Below are 18,939 nucleotides of genomic sequence, written 5' to 3'. Positions count from 1 at the left end.
CTGGGTTACGGCTCAGTCTCTTTGCGTAACCTAAGAGAATCTGTTCAGAACTCTTCCGTCTTCAAGCAGCTTGTTTTCCTCTGGACGGTAACTGGGACTCTTCGGACGTGATGGAGGTGGAGGTAGGGAAAGCTTTCGGCTTGTCCTGGGGTTCGGATAAGGGTTCTGCCTGAAGGTCATTCTCTGGATTTACATCCTCCAGTGGAGACTGAGCTTGCCCTGCTGGTCCCCACCTGTGCCAGCTCATCTCAGCCCCGCTGATGTCCCCTTGGAGGGTGTGGGACTCTGAACACTGGACCTAGCGTGGCAGCCTGGGCCAAGCCCAGCATTTCTGTTGTCCAGCTGCCCCTGGCCTGGGCCATGCTGGACCCCAGACTTTGCTACGATATGGGTGGTGTCCAGGGCTAACACCTCGGGGAGCCCAGGAATTCTGGTCTCTTCCAGGGTCCCCTCAAGCCTCCTCTCTCGGGAGGAGGCCAGGGTCTCTCTTTTGTTTGGTGGCAGAGGAGAATGGGGTGCTGAGTCTCCTCTCAGTGACTGTCCAGGGTCAGCAAACACCAGGCATCTCTTCTCTGCTTTCCTTCTCGCCTCCTGCTGAACGCTGCTCCTCTGGGTGGGAAAAATACCTTGTGCTCTTTACATGAATGTACATCCTTCTGAACTCAATGGTTTATGATATAAATGAGAGGCTCAGAGTTTACCAACATTTTAGCTTTGGGGAGTCGAGGAAACAAGCACATAAACTCCCCCTCTTTAGAGCTGTCGTGTCTGGCGTCAGTGTTGACAATGGGCAGTCCTTCAAAGTGTCACGCCTCGCTGGCCATGGGCAGCGTCTTGTGTTTCAGACCACGAGAGCGTGCTGTTCCAGTTGACCAGGTGCTGTTCCTTTCATGCATTGTAAGATGTTCCTCCTGAAGAGGGTCATGTGATCTGAGGAGCTTGACGGGTAGGAGAGAGACTGACAATTCTCAGGGAATACAGTCTCTCTTAGACTTCCCTGTAGCTCAAAGGGTAAAGAATCTACCTGCGATGCCGGAGACCAGGGTTCGATCCCTGGGTTAGGAAGTACCTCTGGAGAAGGGAAGGGCCATTCACTCCAGTATTCTTGCCTGGAGAATTCCATGGACAGAGAAGCCTGCCAGGCTACAGTCCATGGGGTCGCAAAGAGTCGGACACAACTGAGCGACTAACACACACAGCCTCTCTTAAGGAAGGTGGTTCGGGGGGTAGCAGACAGTCGAGTCTTCCCAATGAGAGTCTCAGAGATGGGAGGGGAGTGAGGGACACACACTCCAGAAGTGTTCTGTTGTTTCTGTTGCTCACACTTATCAAACTACATGTGTCGTTATTTTCATGAAAGGTCTCTGACCTAAAGTATACCCTGCCTCTACCACATCTGTGTGATGCAGAGACCAGAGAGGACAGTGACTTAGGTGACAGTCTCCACCTTCTGAAGCCTCCAGCCCAGGGTGGACCAGGGCAGGTGGACACACCTGTTACCTAGGAATCAGAGAGAGGAGGAGCCAGGGAAGGCATTCAGCACAGCTGAGTGAGGGAGATGATGAATTCAGGATCCCAGCAGAACAGTGGTCACAGGAGAGAAGGGCAGGCTTTCAGGTCTCATCCCCACAATGGGGGGCTGTTTGAGGGTCCTGCATGGGTTGAGGGGCCCGGGCATCTAGCAGAACAGCTGGGGTAGGGGTTTGTGGGAGGCATCAGACCATAAAGAAAAATGAAAATGTAATTATTATTTCGACATGATCGCACAAGTCAACTTTACTTTCTACTTGTCAGTGACTTTAAAAACTTCCATTGCATAAACAGTAAGACAGTTGTGCCACTTCTGGGCTAGTTCTGCAGTGCTGAGCTGGTCCCCCTGTGTCAGGTTCTTTGACTGCCACCTGGACACATGCAATGAAGCTGTTTCAAGTGGAAGATGCAGAGACTCGGCAGCACTTGGACACACACTTGTTTGCAATCCTGCATACATGTTGCAATCACCTGGGTCTATGGTGACACATGTTGTTCAGTCTCTAAGTAGTTCTGACTCTTTGCAACCCCATGGACTGAAGCACGCCAGGCTTTGATTTTGCTCAGACTTGTGTCCATTGAGTTGGTGATGCCATCCAACCATCTCATCCTCTGTCGTCCCCATCTCCTCCTGCCTTCAATCTTTCCCAGCATCAGGGTCTTTTCCACTGAGTCAGCTCTTTGCATCAGGTGGCCAAATGGTTGGAAGCTTCAGCATCAATCCTTCCAGTGAATATTCAGGGTTGATTTCCTTTAGGATTGACTGGTTTTATCTCCTTGCAATCCAAGGGACTACAGTGGTACTAGTGGTAGAGAAATCGCCTGCCAGTGCAGGAGACCTAAGAGACAAGGGTTTGATCCCTGAGTCAGGAAGATCCCTTGGAGGAGGACATGGCAACCCACTCCAGTATTCTTGCTTGGAAAATTCCATAGACAGAGGAGCCTGGCGGGCTACAGTCCATGGGGTTGCAAAGAGTTGGACATGACTGAAGTGACTTAGCACACATGCACGGGAGCTTTCAAAACTCTGATATTTGGGTCTCAGCCACAGAGATTCTGATGACACTGATCTGAGCATCAGCAGTCCAGATCCTCTCGGTGATTCCAACATGCAAGTTGGGTTTTGAGAACTATCACCTAAATAGGAATTCACTACGAGATGGGACTTGTGATGAGTTCTCATAATGCTTTACCACCTGAAACCTGTTCCTCCGAGAAAGAGGAACCATACGAACTCTGGAACCAGATAAAAGAAAAAGAAAAAAAGAGAGAGAGAAAAATATCATCATTTGTGGTCTCAAGGCAGGCATTAGGGCAGAAGAGCTATGGCTGCTGGATGATTTATGCTTTCTTCCATTTCAGAATTATCTGGGGCAGCTGAAGTTATCTCAGTTCCTGAGTTTCTGATGCGGATATCAAGAGATGGGTGAGGGACACCAGCGTCTGCCCAGGCGGGAAGGGATACAGGAAGGGTGGTGTGTTCTATTAGGAAGGAAACAATCATCCTTGACTCCCTGTCTCCTGGGAGGTCAGCCAGTGAAGTCCTCACAACAAGCTGGGGGCCAGTCACTCGCTGGAGGCACAGATTGGAAAGGGAAGGGTTGCTTGGAACCAAGGGGGGGCACTGGGACCTCAGCCTTCTCCCTGCGTCCACCCTCCCGACGGAGGTGTAGGTGTGACTCATTCATTGCATTCCTCTGAATTTAAAACGAACTTAAGTGAGTTTTAAGCTTAAAAGCCCACGAGGTCTGGCCACGAAGTCTGATATCAGGATTGGACCACATGCCAATCTCTTGTCCGGGCCCATAAAAATAACAATGAAAGCAGCAGGTGATTTGTGGAGCATCAGCTCTGTGCCTGGCCCCAGGTTTACAGCATTAGCGCCTTGAAACTGCTCCACGAGGTGGGCGCCATTACGATCCCTTTTCACAGAAGAGGAAACAGCGGTTCAGAGAAGTTCAACAAAGTGCCTGAGGCTGGCTGAAGGTCAGGCTTGGGGACAGGAGTGTGAGCGTCCCTGGGGTGGAGAGCTCCGCTGGAAATCGTGCCCAGGGGCCCCGCCGTGGGGGTGGGGGACATCCACGGAGCCAAGGTCACAGTGAGTCGTCCCCTCTCTGTCCCGAGGGGCGCGCGGCCGCCGTCCAGGGTCCTGCGCGGGGATGCCAAGGGGAGGGGTGGCGCCGGAAGGGGCCGGCGGTCCCCCGGCTCCCCGGTGGGGCGGAGTGAGAGCCGTCCCCGCCCCAGCGGAGCCGCGCCCGTACTTACCCGGGCTCGAGGCGGAGCCGGCAGGGAGCGCGGGTCCCGGTGCCGACCCGGGGATGTGATGTGCCGGCTCCTAGGGCGCCCCCGCCCGCCCGGCCTCCCCGCACGCGACCGCCGGGCGCCAGGTAGGAGGGCTGGGGGCGAGGTTGGGGCGGGGAACGACCGTCGCTTTGGCACCTTCGCGCGGGGCGTCCCCTTTCCCTGCACAGCGCGCAGAAAGCAAGCGTCCTTTCTCCTGCTCTTGGTTGTCAGTTTGTCTTGTAAGAAGATTGATGGCGGTTTAATCTGTGTTTTGTTGGTGTTCTTTTTGCGGGGAGGGTGGTTGTTTTTATTCCTGTGTGAACCAGGGGTAAAAGCTGTTCAAATCTGTCTTTGGGGAATTTGGCAGTCTTTCTGGAGGTTTATTCTAGGGTGTGTCTGTAAATTGCTTGCAGGCGTTTTAATCCGGCCAAGTTGAACTGGTTTGGGAGTGGCCCTCCTAGGGATTTGGGCTGGAAAGGGTTGTCTCCTGGAGGAGATAGTTATGATGCCCTAACCACCGTGGGGAAGGTGACTTGTGGCTCCTCCAGATGAAGGTTGACACTGAGTGGTGTAGCTACAGACACTAGGGTGACACTCATTCTTGACAGGCGTGCACTGCACTTTACAGTTTATAAGACCCTTTATACCTACTGCTCTTTTATCCTCCCAGCAGTCTCCCGAGAGACTCGCCATTATCACCCTCCTGTTACAGCGGAGGAAACAGAGGCTTAGATGGGGTGATTAGCTTGGTGGAGGGCTGGCACCCAGAAGGAGACAGAGACCTCTGGACTCCACATGGTATGTGCTAAGGCGCTCAGTCGTGTCTGACTCTCTGCAACCCCATGGGCTGTAGCCGGCTGGGCTCCTCTGTCCATGGGATTCTCCAAGCAAGAATGCTGGAGTGGGTTGTCATTCCCTTCCCGACCCAGGGATCAAACCCCCGTCTCTTGTGTCTCCTGCATTGGCAGGTGGGTTCTTTCTTACCTATTTTATATCCTATTCAGTACTTCATTTAGTATTTTGTAGTCATACCCCCTGGTGCTCAGATGGTAAAGAATCTCCCACGATGCAGGAGACCTGGGTTCGATCTCTGGGTTGGGAAGATCCGTTGGAGAAGGGAATGGCAACCCACTCCAGTATTCTGCCTAGAGAGTTCCATGGACAGGGAGCCTGGCAGGCTACAGTCTATGGGTTCACAAAGAGTCAGACATGACTGAATGACTAAACAAGTTTACTTAACAAATGTTAATCGAGTGTCTACTGTGTGCCGAGTACTCTTCTGTGAAAAGTACTGAGGACAGAGTAGTGAACAAGATGGGTGCTAATCGCTGTCCTTGATTGGACAGGAGTCTGCTTGGTGAAGGAGAGGACATTGGAGGTCTCTCTGCCTGATGGGATTCTTGGAGATTTGTCCCAGTGGACAAAGTGTGGTTGTCCTGGGCATTACTCGATACACTCTCAGCCGTGCTCCTGGACGGGGGCAGATGGAGAGCCTGTGACAGGGCTGCATCCCTGGCAGGCGTGTCCATCTGGAAGTAGGCAAAGAGGTTGTGGAGAGCATCTCACTGATCAAAGTGGCAAAGCTGGCAACCGCAGTGAAGCTCCCATAGCGCTGGGGTTAGGGAAGCACAGGGATTATTCTTACGCTATTAGCTCGTGACAAACTCAGTGTGAACACACCACTTTGAAGGACCGGAGTCGTCAGGGACTCTGCCTCCTGTTGCTCCCCGTTTGCTGCTGTCAGCCGGCAGTTGCCTGTGTTTTCCTGTCTTCCAGGGTGTCAGGTGGGCTGACAGGACCTGCACTGTGAGCAGCTTTGCCCCTCCTTGAACCCCATTACGTGCTGGGCCCCAGGCAGTGCTGTTGCAGCCTCCTGGCTGTGGCACGCGGGAACCTGCAGTGTGATCTCACCGAGTGCGGGAAGGGGCTGGCTTCCCCAGGGCTGTGGGTCACCAGCATACTTTGGAGTTCAGCGCCATGAGTTAAAAATAGGAAGAAAGCAAAACAACAGTGGAGACAAGGACATCCCTGGTGGTCCCACGGTTAAGACATCACCTTCCAAGGCAGGAGGAGCGGGTTCATTCCCTGGTCAGGGGAGCGAACATCCCACATGCCACAGGGCCAAAAAACCAAAACATAAAACTGAAGCAATGTTGTAATAAATGTTGTAATAAAGATGGTACACATCAAAAAATTTTTATTTTAAAGCGGAGACAAAGTGAAATCTAGAAATGTATAAGAGGTAAAGCTTGATGAACTATGTACTTTTAAAAATTGAAGTATAGTTGATTCACAGTAATTCAGGTATACAGCAAAGTGATTCAGTTATTCAAAAATCTGCAAAATTCAGTTTGCAGATTCTTTCCCATTATGTTTTTTTTAAATTTATTTTTAATTGGAGGATAACTGCTTTACAGTGTTGTGTTGTCTTCTGCGATACAGCAGCATGAATCAGCCGTAAATATTTATATGTCCTGTCCCTCCTGAATCTTCCCCCCGCCCTGCACCCATTATGGTTTATCACAGGATATTGAATAAAGTTTGCTGTGGTATACAGTAGGTCATTGTTGTTTATTTTATAGGGACTAGTGTGTACCTTAGGGGATTCCCTGGTAGCTCAGATGGTAAAGAATTGGTCTGCAATGCAGGAGATCTGGGTTCAGTCCCTGGGTTGGGAAGATCCCCTGGAGAAAGGAATGGGGACCCACTCCAGTATTCTCACCTGGGAAAGCCCATGGACAGAGGAGCATGGTGGGCTACAGTCCATGGGGTCACAAAGAGTTGGGCACAACTGAGTGACTAACACTTTCACTCTCTTTCAGTGTGTACCTTATTGGGTGACCCCAGTGGGGCTGCAGGAACAAAAGAAAGCACAGTGCTCCGTCCTGCTGGCTTCTCAGCGCCACCCAGGGCACTCTCAGCACTGCTGGATGGGACTGCAGAGCAAACTAACAGGCATCTCGAAGGGTGCCCGGGGCACTGGTGTTCCTAGAGTCCCCAGGGTGGTTCTAACGAGTAGCTGAGGCCGACAACACCAGCACGTTTTCCTGCAGGCCCTGGAAAAGACACCTGGCATAGCACAGCCTCCCGTGTCTTCAAGATGAGAAAGATGCGCTCAGGAGATGCAAAAGCATTCCTGGTAGAGAGAAGCAGGCACTCGCTTCTGAGTCCCCATTTAAGAGGTACAAAGAGCAAGTTCCGGGCCATCTCGCAAGTGACCCCCACTAAAGTGCAGTTTGGTAGCTGCGTTTCAGGGGGACTCAGGGTGCTGTTGATGGAGGAGCAGCTTGGCATTCCAGGCTCCGCACAGCTGGCTTCCCAAACCAGAGACCTCACGACGTGGAAGTGTCAGTCTATGGTGTCTGGCTCTTTGCAACCCCATGGACTGTAGCCCACCAGGCTCTTCTGTCCATGGGATTCTCCAGGCAAGAATACTAGAATGTGTTGCCATGCCCTAGTCCAAGGGATCTTCCCAACCCAGGGATCGAACCCAGGTCTCCTGCATTGCAGGCAGATTCTTTACCATCTGAGCCTCTAGGGAACTCATGGACCGCTGAAAATACAGCCAATGGCTCGTGACTAAGAGTCACATTGAATCAGATGCTATCACTTTAGACTGGTGCTTCTCACCTCACTCAAAACCGAATATCTGCCCCCCCATTTTTCTTTCTTTTTTATTTTTTAAATTATGGAAGTATGATAACACAGTTACAGGACACTTGGAAAATACAGAGCAAAACTACATATAGTTGCACTATAAATTACAATTATTTTTAAAGTAAATAATATTTTAGTTGGAGTTTTAATATCAAATTCTCAAAAATGAATAGGATGAATAGAAAATTAGAAGGAAAAGTAGGCTTGTAAAGCACTATGAACCAATTCAACATAATTAAGATTTATACAGATTTTGCACAACAGCAGCATACAAATTCTATTCAAGTTCCCATAGACTATAAATCAGGAGACACTGGAATATGTCCAGGGACATAAAACAAGGTGCAAAAATTTCATGGTCTAAACGAATACTCCCTTTTCATGAAAATATTTTAACGCCTGCTTTACAATTCTGAGTTGGTATAATACTTAGCTACAACATAATTTCCAAATAATATAGTAGTATATGTAAGGAATGAGTAAAGTAATTTGGGTTAAAACGATGTATTTTGGTGTGTGGATGCTTGGGTAGGGTCAGACTGGTCTGATGAAGTCAGTGGTGTTTTATGCAGACTGAGTGCAGGGGTATAGGAGGCCTGCCCATGTAGCCTGGAGCAGACACGTTGTCCTCACCCCTAGGTGAGGACTGACCCGTGATCAAGGTCTGAGTGGTGATGGGAGGCCAGTCTTCCCTCTGTTTTCCCAGTGATTGCATCCCAGGAAAATTCAGTATCTATGAAACTGTGCCAGCAAAATATATTTTATCCCAGTGGAGGATGGAGTAGGGGTGCCAGGCTCCCAAAGCAGTAAATGGTGCTTCTGTCAGCGTGAAGGTCTGTGGGAGCCTGGAATTCAAGCAGGATGAGGGCCAGGTCTTCACTGTTGGGTGGGAGGGTGCTATTCCAGACATGTGGCATCCATGGTCTCTGCCACTAAATGACCACCCAGAGAGTCCCCTTCCCCACAGTTTTCAAAATGCTCCCTTGAGGGGCGTGCTGGCCCCCTTGAGAGCCACTGCTTTTGCTGCATCGGTTGGTAGTAAGTAAGAAAGCAGGTGTGCGTCCTGAAACAGCAAGGCACCGATGGTAGCAGGAGCTTCCCCGGTGACTCAGTGGTAAAGAACCTGCCCGCCAGTGCAGACCAGGGTTTGATCCCTGGGTCAGGAAGATCCCCTGGAGAAGGCCTTGACACCCCACTCCAGTGTTCTTGCCTGGAGAATCCCATGGACAGAGGAGCCTTGTGGGCTACTCTACCTGGGGTTGCAGAAGAGTTGGACACAACCTAGTGACTAAACAAGAATAGCAGCAGGTGTGAGCTGGCCAGCGGGGGTGCACACGCACTAACTGGCAGACGGTTGTAGAGGAGATGATCGAAATCAGCCTGGTGGGGCCACATGCATTACCGGGAGGTGACTGCTCAGAGGCTCACAGGAACTTCAGAGGAGATGGACATGGAAATGTCTGTATCCTGATGGTGTCTGCAGTTGTCCTGGTTTATGGGATTGTAGACTTAAGATTTGCTATGTGTTTCACTGTGTGCATGTTTTACTTCAGTAAGGAAAAAAACCCAGGAGTGAAAACACTGAAAGATTCTTGCAGAGACTGTCCGGTGCTGAGACTCATCTGTGGACCCCACGCTGGGAAGCGGGACTGTTCACCTGAGCAGGAGCCAGTGTTCCAGGCATCTTCTCTCTCTCTGTCGACTCTGCAAGTCTTGTGTGGCTGCTCTCGGTCTCAGAGCCTTTGGCAAGTGTCTGGGTTGGGGCTGTGCTGGAGGATAAGATGCTGGAAGAGGCGAGGCAGTGTGCTTAACACATTGTTGACCAGAGACATAGCGTTTGCCTTTTGTTACCCAGATGTTATAGACTGGAGACCTTTCAATATCCACTTACCTAACGATCTGCAGGCCACAGGCATTAGTTTCTGCAGAAGTCCTGGGTCAATAGATTAAAAAGGGATGGAGACCGGGGTCACTTCCATCACTCAGTCTGGTTTCTCTCGTCCAGGAGCCCAAGGAAGGCAGAGTTTGCCAAACTCCAGCCTGGCGGTCAAGGGCGTTCCTGTCTCTAGCCTATTTGTGACAGTAATCACTTCCCTCCATGCCTCATTTTCACCTCTTCCCTGAAAACCCATGTGACACCACCAATATGGTGCTGTGTAAGAGCTGAATAGCTTAGGATTCCTAGCAGCACCAGAAACCTCTGTGGCTATTTTTACTTCACCTTCATGTCCTGTTTGCGATATCCTTATGATAAAACCCAAAAACTTTCCTTTCCCCATTTGTTTGGGAAACTAAGTGAGTTCTGTGAGCTACACTTTTGGATCTGCCTGCGGATAGGAAGATTGCCAATATCTCAGAGGTTTTTGGACTTTGGGGTTTTGGGGGAGGATGTATATTCCTGCCGCCTCTGGTGGGATGGTTCTGTTTGGTCAGAGTCGTGGAAGGCTCTTTCTCGGGGGAGGATCGGTGACAGCCGTGCCGGTCGTGCGGTCGAGGTTTAGGACGTGTCGTTTATCTCTGCAGAACGGGGGCAGGCACGTCACTCGGGAGCACGCTGCGGGGACCCGGGGCGGACATGTTCACACTCTCCTTCCTGGAGCAGAGCCCGTCTGGGGTCCTCTCCGTCCTTGGAGTTAGTGTCCAGCCTTGTGGGTGTGTCGGGGGGGCTGAGGAGAGGGAACTGTGGTGCTTACCCAGGACAGTGCGTCTCAGATTTTACCTCCAAGACGTTCCTCTTGGAAAATCAGAGTGGATGCTCGGCTGAGCATGCCATGATGTCACCTTAAGGGGCGGTTTTTTGTCTCGTGTTTTATCTCTTGGAGACTTTTCTTTCTGCTTCATGACATAGTCCTGTATCCTCTAGTATAAAAATTACTAATATAAAATAATTTGCAATTAATTTTATATTAATATAAATGTTTATGTTAATATAAGTTATTGATGCATATTAATACATTTATAGTATATTTAAATATATATTTAAATTACATGTAATTATTTTATATTAATATAAAATTTTGTGTTAATGTATATATTATATAACATAACATTTTGTATTAATATAAAATAATAAATGTAATTCATTGTATATTAATATAAAAACTCCCCCTAGAAAATCCTCATGGAGAATCATTGCTGCAGGAAGATAGACACTGAGCTCCCTGGCCATTGGCAGCCTGTCTCTGGGACTTTGCTTTTAAGAAACAAAGACTGGTGTAAACACAGAATTCTAAAGTATTTTCCACCATCATGTAGTTCTCTGGCTTTATAAGTTCTTTTACTGCCTTGTCTTTAAAACTGACATGTTTAGTTTTAATACCGACTGTTTAGTAGCTGGCTGAATGCTTGTCAGAGGTGAAGGTCCTCGTCATGGGCTTCATTTTAATACCATGATCCATTTCCCACGCATGTTTCCACTAGTTTTCCATAGAGCATGTGGGTGGTGACATTTCATAGGCTGAAGAATCTGCTTTACAGTCTTTGCTTTCCCTGGGGTCTCATACACTGTCTCTTTTTGTTATAGGTGAATTAGAGTGTCATTCTCTGAATATTTCTCCATTATGTCAGGCATACATGTAGGCTGTGTCTGTTAATGTTTGGGATGAGAAGTCATATTAAATGATTCCATCTGTGTCTGTACAGGGAGACACAGAGTTTACAGGGAGACGCTCAGTGTGGAGAGTGAGTTGGCATGAAGTGGAAACATGGAAAGTACCATTAGGATTTCCTTCTTATGGCTCAGCTGGTAAAGAATCCATCTGCAATGTGGGAGATCTGGGTTCGATCCCTAGGTTGAGAAGATCCCCTAGAGAAAGCAATGACAACCCGCTCCATTATTCTGGCCTGGGGAATGTCATGGACTCAATAGTCCATGGGGTCACAAAGAGTCGGACACGACTGAGTGACTTTCACTTCCCTTCCCTTCTGTATTGAGAGGCGGGGCTCTGCTACTTCAGGTCCCTAGAAGAGGGAAGGGCTCCTTAGGGCTACAGTATGCCTCCTTGGGTTTGTGCAGAAACTTCCCTTAAACTCGGATAGGATAGATCCCACCCAGGCCCTAATGTTTTTTGTTTGTTTGGTTTTGGTTTTGGTTGTGTGGCATGTGGGATCTTAGTTTCCCCGACCAGGAATTGAACCTGTGCCCCCGCCCACCCCCACCCAACACACAGAGTCGTAATCATTGGTGTGGTGTGTGTGCTTGGGCATGTCTGACTCTGATTTCAAGGACTGTAGCCCACCAGGCCGCTCTGTCCATGGGATTCTCCAGGCAAGTATACTGGAGTGGGTTGCCACTTCCTTCTCCAGGAGATCTTCCCATTTAGGGATTAAGCCTGTGTCTCCAGCATCTTCTGCATTAGCTGGCATATTCTTTGCCGCTGAGCCACTTGGGAAGCCCCTTAACCACTGGACCACCAGGGTAGTCCCCCAGACTGTGTACTTTGGGGGCTTCTGCCCGCTTATCAGCTGGCTACAGGCCTCTGCATGGCCAGGAGTCTTAGAGCTTAGAGGATGGTCCAGAACCCAGGACCCCTGGAATTCCCTGCCCAGATAGCCTGCCCTCGGATTCCAGGGTGGACGCAGGCCTCTTTCCTGATAGTCCTCTGTGGACTCCACTGCCTGAAGGCCTCCCTGGTCTGCAGAGTGGCCAGAGCTGTATGCAGGGTGGGAGAGGGGAGGGCGGGGATGCCTGCCTGCAGGCACGCTAAGGGTCCCCACAGTATGGGATGGAGCTGGGGGCAGGCCAGGGAGTCGGGCTTGGAGCTTACTGTGGATAGAAAGCCCCTGAACCCCACGTAGCAATGCCCCCTGTAGGCCCTGTGTGGACAGTGCAGCCCAGACACACGCGTGTCTCCCTGCATCTTCTGTGTGTCTGGTGTGTGTGTGTGTCTGCCGTGTGTGTGTCTGCGGTATGCCACCTCAGCCCCTGCATGCCTGGCTTCTCTCCTGGAAGACAAGATTCCCAATGAGGCGGAATTCCTCAGAAACAAGAAGGGAATGCCTCAAGAATAAGAAGGCCTTAATAGTAATAGATTCTTTATGGCCACAAGGTGGGAACAACTGTCCCCTCTGTGTTGGGACCCTGGGCCTTGAGGAAACCCCTTCGGGTCTTATGACAGCATGTCTCTTTTCCTTTGTCTGCACTGGATGTACAATTTCTTACAGTGACAGGAAGGCGCCGTGGATGAAGTCTGTCATTCCCAGAAGCAGGGCTTTCCATGGGGCCAGGATGTTCTCTGTAAATTCTGATACTTAGTCTCTGTTCTTAACTTAGCTCACCTTGAAGTTTGTCTTTCTGGATCTAGCAGGGAATTGCTTTATGCCTCAGATTTTCATTTTCACCTTGTCTTTTATAAACCTGTAGCTGTGTATGTATGTTCCGTGGACCACCTAGTTATGCTGTGATGTGCTGGTTTCCAGATGTTATCCCCAAGAAGCAATGGCAGCTCTGCTTGGGGAGTTCAGGATGGCTCGCTGTTTCAGGGAGCGTCATAGAAAGCTATGCCCTGTTTTCACTCCTGGTGCACCTAGTCAGCAGACCAGACCGGTGGAGGTGGGGTGACTGGCCGAGGCTTCCGGTCACCCCACCCCTCCATGACTGCCCAGGTCAGACATTGCCCTGGGTCAGACAGTACCCTGGGTACCTCAATGCACTGCTGCGCCTCTGCACATCAGCTGGAAGCTGCTATGGAGACGATGTCAGCAAGTCTGGGAAATTTCATGCATAATAAAGGCAGGGGGCGGGGGGCGCTTGTTCATTTACTGGGGGAGTTAATCATCTCATTTTATGTGGAAAATTCACCTGAGAAATAACGTGGTGGAATAAATCGGTGACTGTAGATATTTTCTAAAAGGATAATGTTTATTTATTTTTCTTTATCGGTGTCTTGTTGCTTTACAATGTTGTTAGTTTCTGCTGTACAGCAAAGTGAGTCAGCTATACGGAGTCTCTTTTGGATTTCCTTCCCATTCAGGTCACCACTGAGAACTGAGTTCCTTGTGCTCTAGTAGGTTCTCATTAGTCATCTATTTTATACACAGTATCGATAGTGTGTGCATGTCAATCCCAATCTCCCAATTCTTCCCACCCCATTTCTTCCCTTGGTATCCATACATTTGTTCTCTATGTCTGCCTCTGTATTTCTGGTTTGCAAATAAGTTCATCTGTATCATTTTTCCAGGTTCCACATATATGTGTCAATATATTAAAAGCAGCAAGGAAAAAACAACAAATAACAAATAAAAGGATATGTTGAATTTTATTACAAATCGATTTCAAAACACCGTTTTTGACATCTTTGCTGAGTTTCCTCTGGATAAGGGGGGCGATGCTGACCCAGAATTCCCTGTGGCATTGCAATGCTCCAGTCCAGCTCCTGCTCCCCAGTCCCTCGAGCCTCCTGCCCCCTCCAGCTGGGAGCCTTTGTCCCACACCTTAAGCACTGGTCCACCTTCTCCCGGGCAAGTCTCAGCTGTCTCCAGCCCCCAGGGATGGCTCCCCTCTGTCTGTTCTCTGACTCACGGGCAGCGCATGCTTCTCCTGCATCACTCCAGGTGGGTGTTGGTCCCTTTCTGGTCTAGTGCAAAGACGGCGGGTGGGTTCCTTCTTCCCTGCCTCCCTCTCTCTCCCCTTCCTTCCACCCTGACTTTTACAAGTGTTACTGAACTCTTGGCACATGCAGGATGTGTAAGGGTGGGTCCTCCTCCGAGGATTGCAGGCGACTCGGTGGGTCTACCCTGCACCCTTCTTCCTTGGCCCGGCAGGGAGTTCCAGTGACTGGGGCAGCCAGCCAGTGTGGCCAGAGCTCTGCATCCCTGAGGCGCCCAGTGCAGGGTGTCAAGGAGAGCCTGTGTAACTTGGCACTCCTAACTGTGGAGGAAGGGGCTGTGCAGGAGCCTGTGGGAGAGGCTGTGGATCACAGAATCCACTCAGAGCTGATCAGAAGTCACAGGAGAAGCTGGCCGACTAGGAAGGATCGGATTGAATGACAGTCGTGGGAAGCACTGTAGAGGTAGCATGGAGGCAGAAGGACACAGGGCTTACAGATGAGCCAGGAGCGGAGACGGCCCGGAGCTGACGGAGGAGGAGGGCTGGGCCCTCATTCCAGGGAGTTGGCCCAGAGCAGGGGTGGGTGGGGGCCGTGTGCTGTAGAGCCGTTCAGTAAGACGGGGACTTGGAGGCGGGGGTCCCTTCACGTGGAGCGACTAAGAGCCTCTGGTGGCCTAGGTGACACATTTCACAAGGTCTGTGAGACTGGGGAGCAGAGGGCAGGCCATTCAGAGTGGATATGAAAATCCTTTTAAGAAGTTTCTGGGGCAAAGAGGAAGAGGAAAAATGAAGTGGTTAGGAGGGTGTGGTGTGCACTTCTCTGCAGAAGATTTTCTGGGCTTCCCAAATAAATCCGTTCTGCTCATCCATTCTCCCCCTTCCCCACTCTGTTAATTTCTCCCTGAGATTGTCCACAGGGCTCCAATCAGTTCAGTTCAGTTGCTCAGTTGTGTCCGACTCTTTGTGACCCCATGAATCGCAGCACACCAGGCCTCCCTGTCCAGCACCAACTCCCAGAGTTCACTCAGACTCACGTCCATCGAGTCCGTGATGCCATCCAGCCATCTCATCCTCTGTTGTCCCCTTCTCCTCCTGGCCCCAATCCCTCCCAGCATCAGGGTCTTCTCCAATGAGTCAACTCTTAGCATGAGGTGGCCAAAGTAGTGGAGTTTCAGCTTCAGCATCATTCCCTCCAAAGAAATCCCAGGGCTGATCTGCTTCAGAATGGACTGGTTGGATCTCCTTGCAGTCCAAGGGACTCTCAAGAGTCTTCTCCAACACCACAGTCCAAAAGCATCAATTCTTCGGTGCTCAGCTTTCTTCACAGTCCAACTCTCACATCCATACATGACCACTGGAAAAACCATAGCCTTGACTAGAGGGACCTTTGTTGGCCAAATAATATCTCTGCTTTTGAATATACTATCTAGGTTGGTTTTCTTCCAAGGAGTAGGCTTCTTTTAATTTCATGGCTGCAGTCACCATCTGCAGTGATTTTGGAGCCCCCCAAAATAAAGTCTGACACTGTTTCCACTGTTTCCCCATCTATTTCCCATGAAGTGATGGGACTGGATGCCATGATCTTAGTTTTCTGAATGTTGAGCTTTAAGCCAACTTTTTCACTCTCCTCTTTCACTTTCATCAAGAGGCTTTTTAGTTCCTTTTCACTTTCTGCCATAAGGGTGGTGTCATCTGCATAGCTGAGTTTATTGATGTTTCTCCTGGGAATCTTGATTCCAGCTTGTGCTTCTTCCAGCCCAGCGTTTCTCATGATGTACTCTGCATAGAAGTTCAATAAGCAGGGTGACAATATACAGCCTTGACGGACTCCTTTTCCTATTTGGAACCAGTCTGTTGTTCCATGTCCAGTTCTAACTGTTGCTTCCTGACCTGCATATAGGTTTCTCAAGAGGCAGGTCAGGTGGTCTGGTATTCCCATCTCTTTCAGAATTTTCCAGAGTTTCTTGTGATCCACACAGTCAAAGGCTTTGGCATAGTCAATAAAGCAGAAAGAGATGTTTTTCTGGAACTCTCTTGCTTTTTCGATGATCCAGTGGGCTCCCATCAGCTGTGGTCATTCTGAGCCCCTCAGTGGGAGGGGCTTGGGGGTGGGCAGATCCTGGAGGCATGTCTTTGATCTGGTGTCTTATGCTTCACGGTTACGAGCTCTGACACCCCGATGCGATGTCCTGTGCTTTCTCACAGTAAATCCAAAGGGAACAACAAGGGTGGAGTTGAGCACATTGGGTCCATGCAGAAGGTTTGGCATTGACTTAGGCTGTTTTACCCATTGGGCATGGAAAGCCCTTATGCTGAGGCTCTCCCAGCTTCTCAGAGGCCCAAGGAAATGATACAGACCTGAGAAAAGATAAAATATCAGACTCCAGAATACTGAAAGTAAACTGCAGCCCCGGGAGTGGACGATGAACTGGCTGCAGGACGTCTCAGAAGGGCAACCCCATCTCTGCTTTCTGAAGTTTTCTCAAATTATGTGCCCCTTCATGGATCACAGCCTTGTCACGGCCAAGGGGCTTACATAACTCAATGACACTGTAAACCATGCAGTGCAGGGCCACCCAGACACAGAGTCCCCTGGACTGTAAGGGGACCAAACTAGTCAGTCTTAAAGGAAATCAGCCCTGAATGTTCACTGGAAGGACGGATGACGCTGAAGCTGAAGTTCCCGTACTCTGACTACCTGATGCAAAGAGCCAATTCACTGGGAAAGACTGAGGGCAGGAGGAGAAGGGGGCAACAGAGGATGAGATGGTTAGACAGCATCACTGACTCAGTGGACAAAAGAACCTGGGACGCTGCAGACCATGGGGTCCAAAAGAGTTGGACATGACTGAGCAACTGAACAACACAACCTCAGCAGCAAATCATGTAATTTGGAATGCAGGTGTTAAAGTAGAGTAGAAAGGAAGAGTGATGATTCGTAGAGGAAGCCTGTTTTTAAACAGGGCCTGGAAGTTTCTCCTGGTACCTGGAGAGTTTTTCGGAGCGTTATTCTCGAGGTGCCTTAAGGTATGGGCTCCTTGAGGTGGTTTAACTCATTCCTGCACCATGGTGTACAGCGAAGTGCCAGGTGTGTGTGTTTAGTTAAAACAAACAAAACAGAGGTTGTCAACCTCTGTACTCCTCATCCCGACCTGATTTCCTGAATCTGTTTTCTCAAAGGACGTGCTCTTTAAACGTGTGACTCATCTTTGCAAGCTTGTTTTGGTATTTCGGACGCCTTGAGACCTGTGCAGTGGCGGATGACTTACCCGTCTCCATTCCAGTTCACGCTGTGTGTGCTCTTCCTTCCCCAGGCAGCTGCGGCCACTGAAGATGTCGACTCCCTCCTAAGCAGTGTTCCCGCCTCCTACAGGAAAAGACCTTCTCCACAGTGACCAGGCTGGTTCACCCCAGGGCTTCACCTGCTTTCTCTCATCAACAGTGGGAAGCCTCCTACAGTGTTTAAGGTAGTTCTGGACTATCTCCCACTGTATATAAAATATTGTGTTTTCGTCGGTGTGTTTTCCTTTGGGACAGCTCCACGGTTTTATCTGACTTCTGAAGGGGTCTGTGACCCTAGGAAGAATCACTGCCCACCCACTTTCCCAGGGTCACCCCGCTTTAGCCGCAGCTGTGATCTTGTGATGCTGTTCACAGTGCAGGCCTGAGCTGTCTCAGCTCCAGGTCGGCCGGCTCCCTTGTGGATTTCACTTAACTTTCACCTAACTCTCCTGGTCGCAGGATCTGTCATGTGGTTCCAGGAGACCCAGGCTGGTGGTGCAGTGAGTGACACCCCCGTGGGCATCTCCTCGGCTCTGTGGGTACTGGACCCCACCTTCCTCACCCTGCCCTGCCCCTTGCTGGCACCACATGCGTGACTCAGGGCCGGTGGGTCCCAGACCCACTCAGTCACTGCTTCTCTGGCTCGCCTCCAAGTGAGTCTCACACATCAGACATGCCTGCCTTTGTCCGTCTGTCTCTGCTGGCTGCTCATGCCTGCATCCCTACTCAACCTGGATGGCCCCTCCTTGGCTGCCTGCTCTCCCTGCCTCCTCACTCACTTCCCGTTTATATTCCACGTGGGTGCCAAAATTTCCATTAAAAAAAAGAAAATCTGATCATACACTACTCTGTGGCTTAAAACCTTTCACTGGTTGTTTTGCCACCTACAGATTCCAGTCCCCAGTCCTCAGCAAGGATCTGCATGTTCTGGGCACTTTCCGCCTCTCTAAGCTTTGCCGCTTTGCACCTCAACTCTGACTTATGGACAGGAATGTGATGAATCTCCCCTGTGCTCTCCCCCCATGAGGCTCACCTCACGCCCTGGGCAGCTGTCCACATCATGGTGTGACTCTGTGGACATGCCCACTCTCCCTGCTGGCTGGTGAGCTCCTTGAGCCCCTGGGTCAGTATTTCTAGTCTTGTTCTCAGGACCAAGTGTAGACATAGGTATGCAGTTGTTCGATTGTGTCTTTTTGTGACCTGATGAACTGCAGCATGCCAGGCTCCCCTGTCCTCCACTGTCCTCTGGAGTTTGCTCAAACTCATGTCCATTGAGTCAGTGATGCTATCTAACCATCTCATCTTCTGCTGTCCCCTTTTCCTCCTGCCCTCCGTCTTTCCCAGCTTCAGGATCTTTTCTAATGAGTTGGCTCTTCACATCAGGTGGCCAAAGTGTTGGGGCTTCAACTTCAGCATCAGTTCAGTTCAGTCACTCAGTCGTGTTCAACTCTTTGCAACCCCATGAACCATAGCACACCAGGCCTCCCTGTTTATCACCAACTCCTGGAGTCCACCCAAACCCATGTCCATCAAGTCGGTGATGCCATCCAACCATCTCATCCTCTGTCGTCCCTTTCTCATTCTGACCTCAATCTTTCCCAGCATCAGGGTCTTTTCAAACGAGTCAGCTCTTCACATCA

General features: G+C 50.1%; 1 protein-coding gene across 2 annotated transcripts in view; it reads left to right on the top strand.

The window, feature by feature from the left end:
- Nucleotides 1-18,939, top strand: part of IL1R2 (interleukin 1 receptor type 2) — a 198,842-nt gene that overhangs the window by 172,565 nt on the left and 7,338 nt on the right. For both annotated transcript variants that reach the window (XR_011255768.1, XM_069583816.1), the window contains one exon: nt 17,332-17,484. Coding sequence is in view for 1 of the 2 variants with exons in the window: in XM_069583816.1 (XP_069439917.1) it covers nt 17,332-17,348 (17 nt within the window). In the remaining variant the exon portion in view is untranslated. Of the gene's footprint in view, nt 1-17,331; nt 17,485-18,939 lie in introns of those variants that run through there.

The sequence above is a fragment of the Ovis canadensis genome, chromosome 3, assembly GCF_042477335.2.
Source record: "Ovis canadensis isolate MfBH-ARS-UI-01 breed Bighorn chromosome 3, ARS-UI_OviCan_v2, whole genome shotgun sequence".
Lineage (NCBI taxonomy): Eukaryota > Metazoa > Chordata > Mammalia > Artiodactyla > Bovidae > Ovis > Ovis canadensis.
The sequence above is the reverse complement of the archived record's forward strand: the minus strand, read 5'-3'. Positions and strand labels throughout refer to the sequence as shown.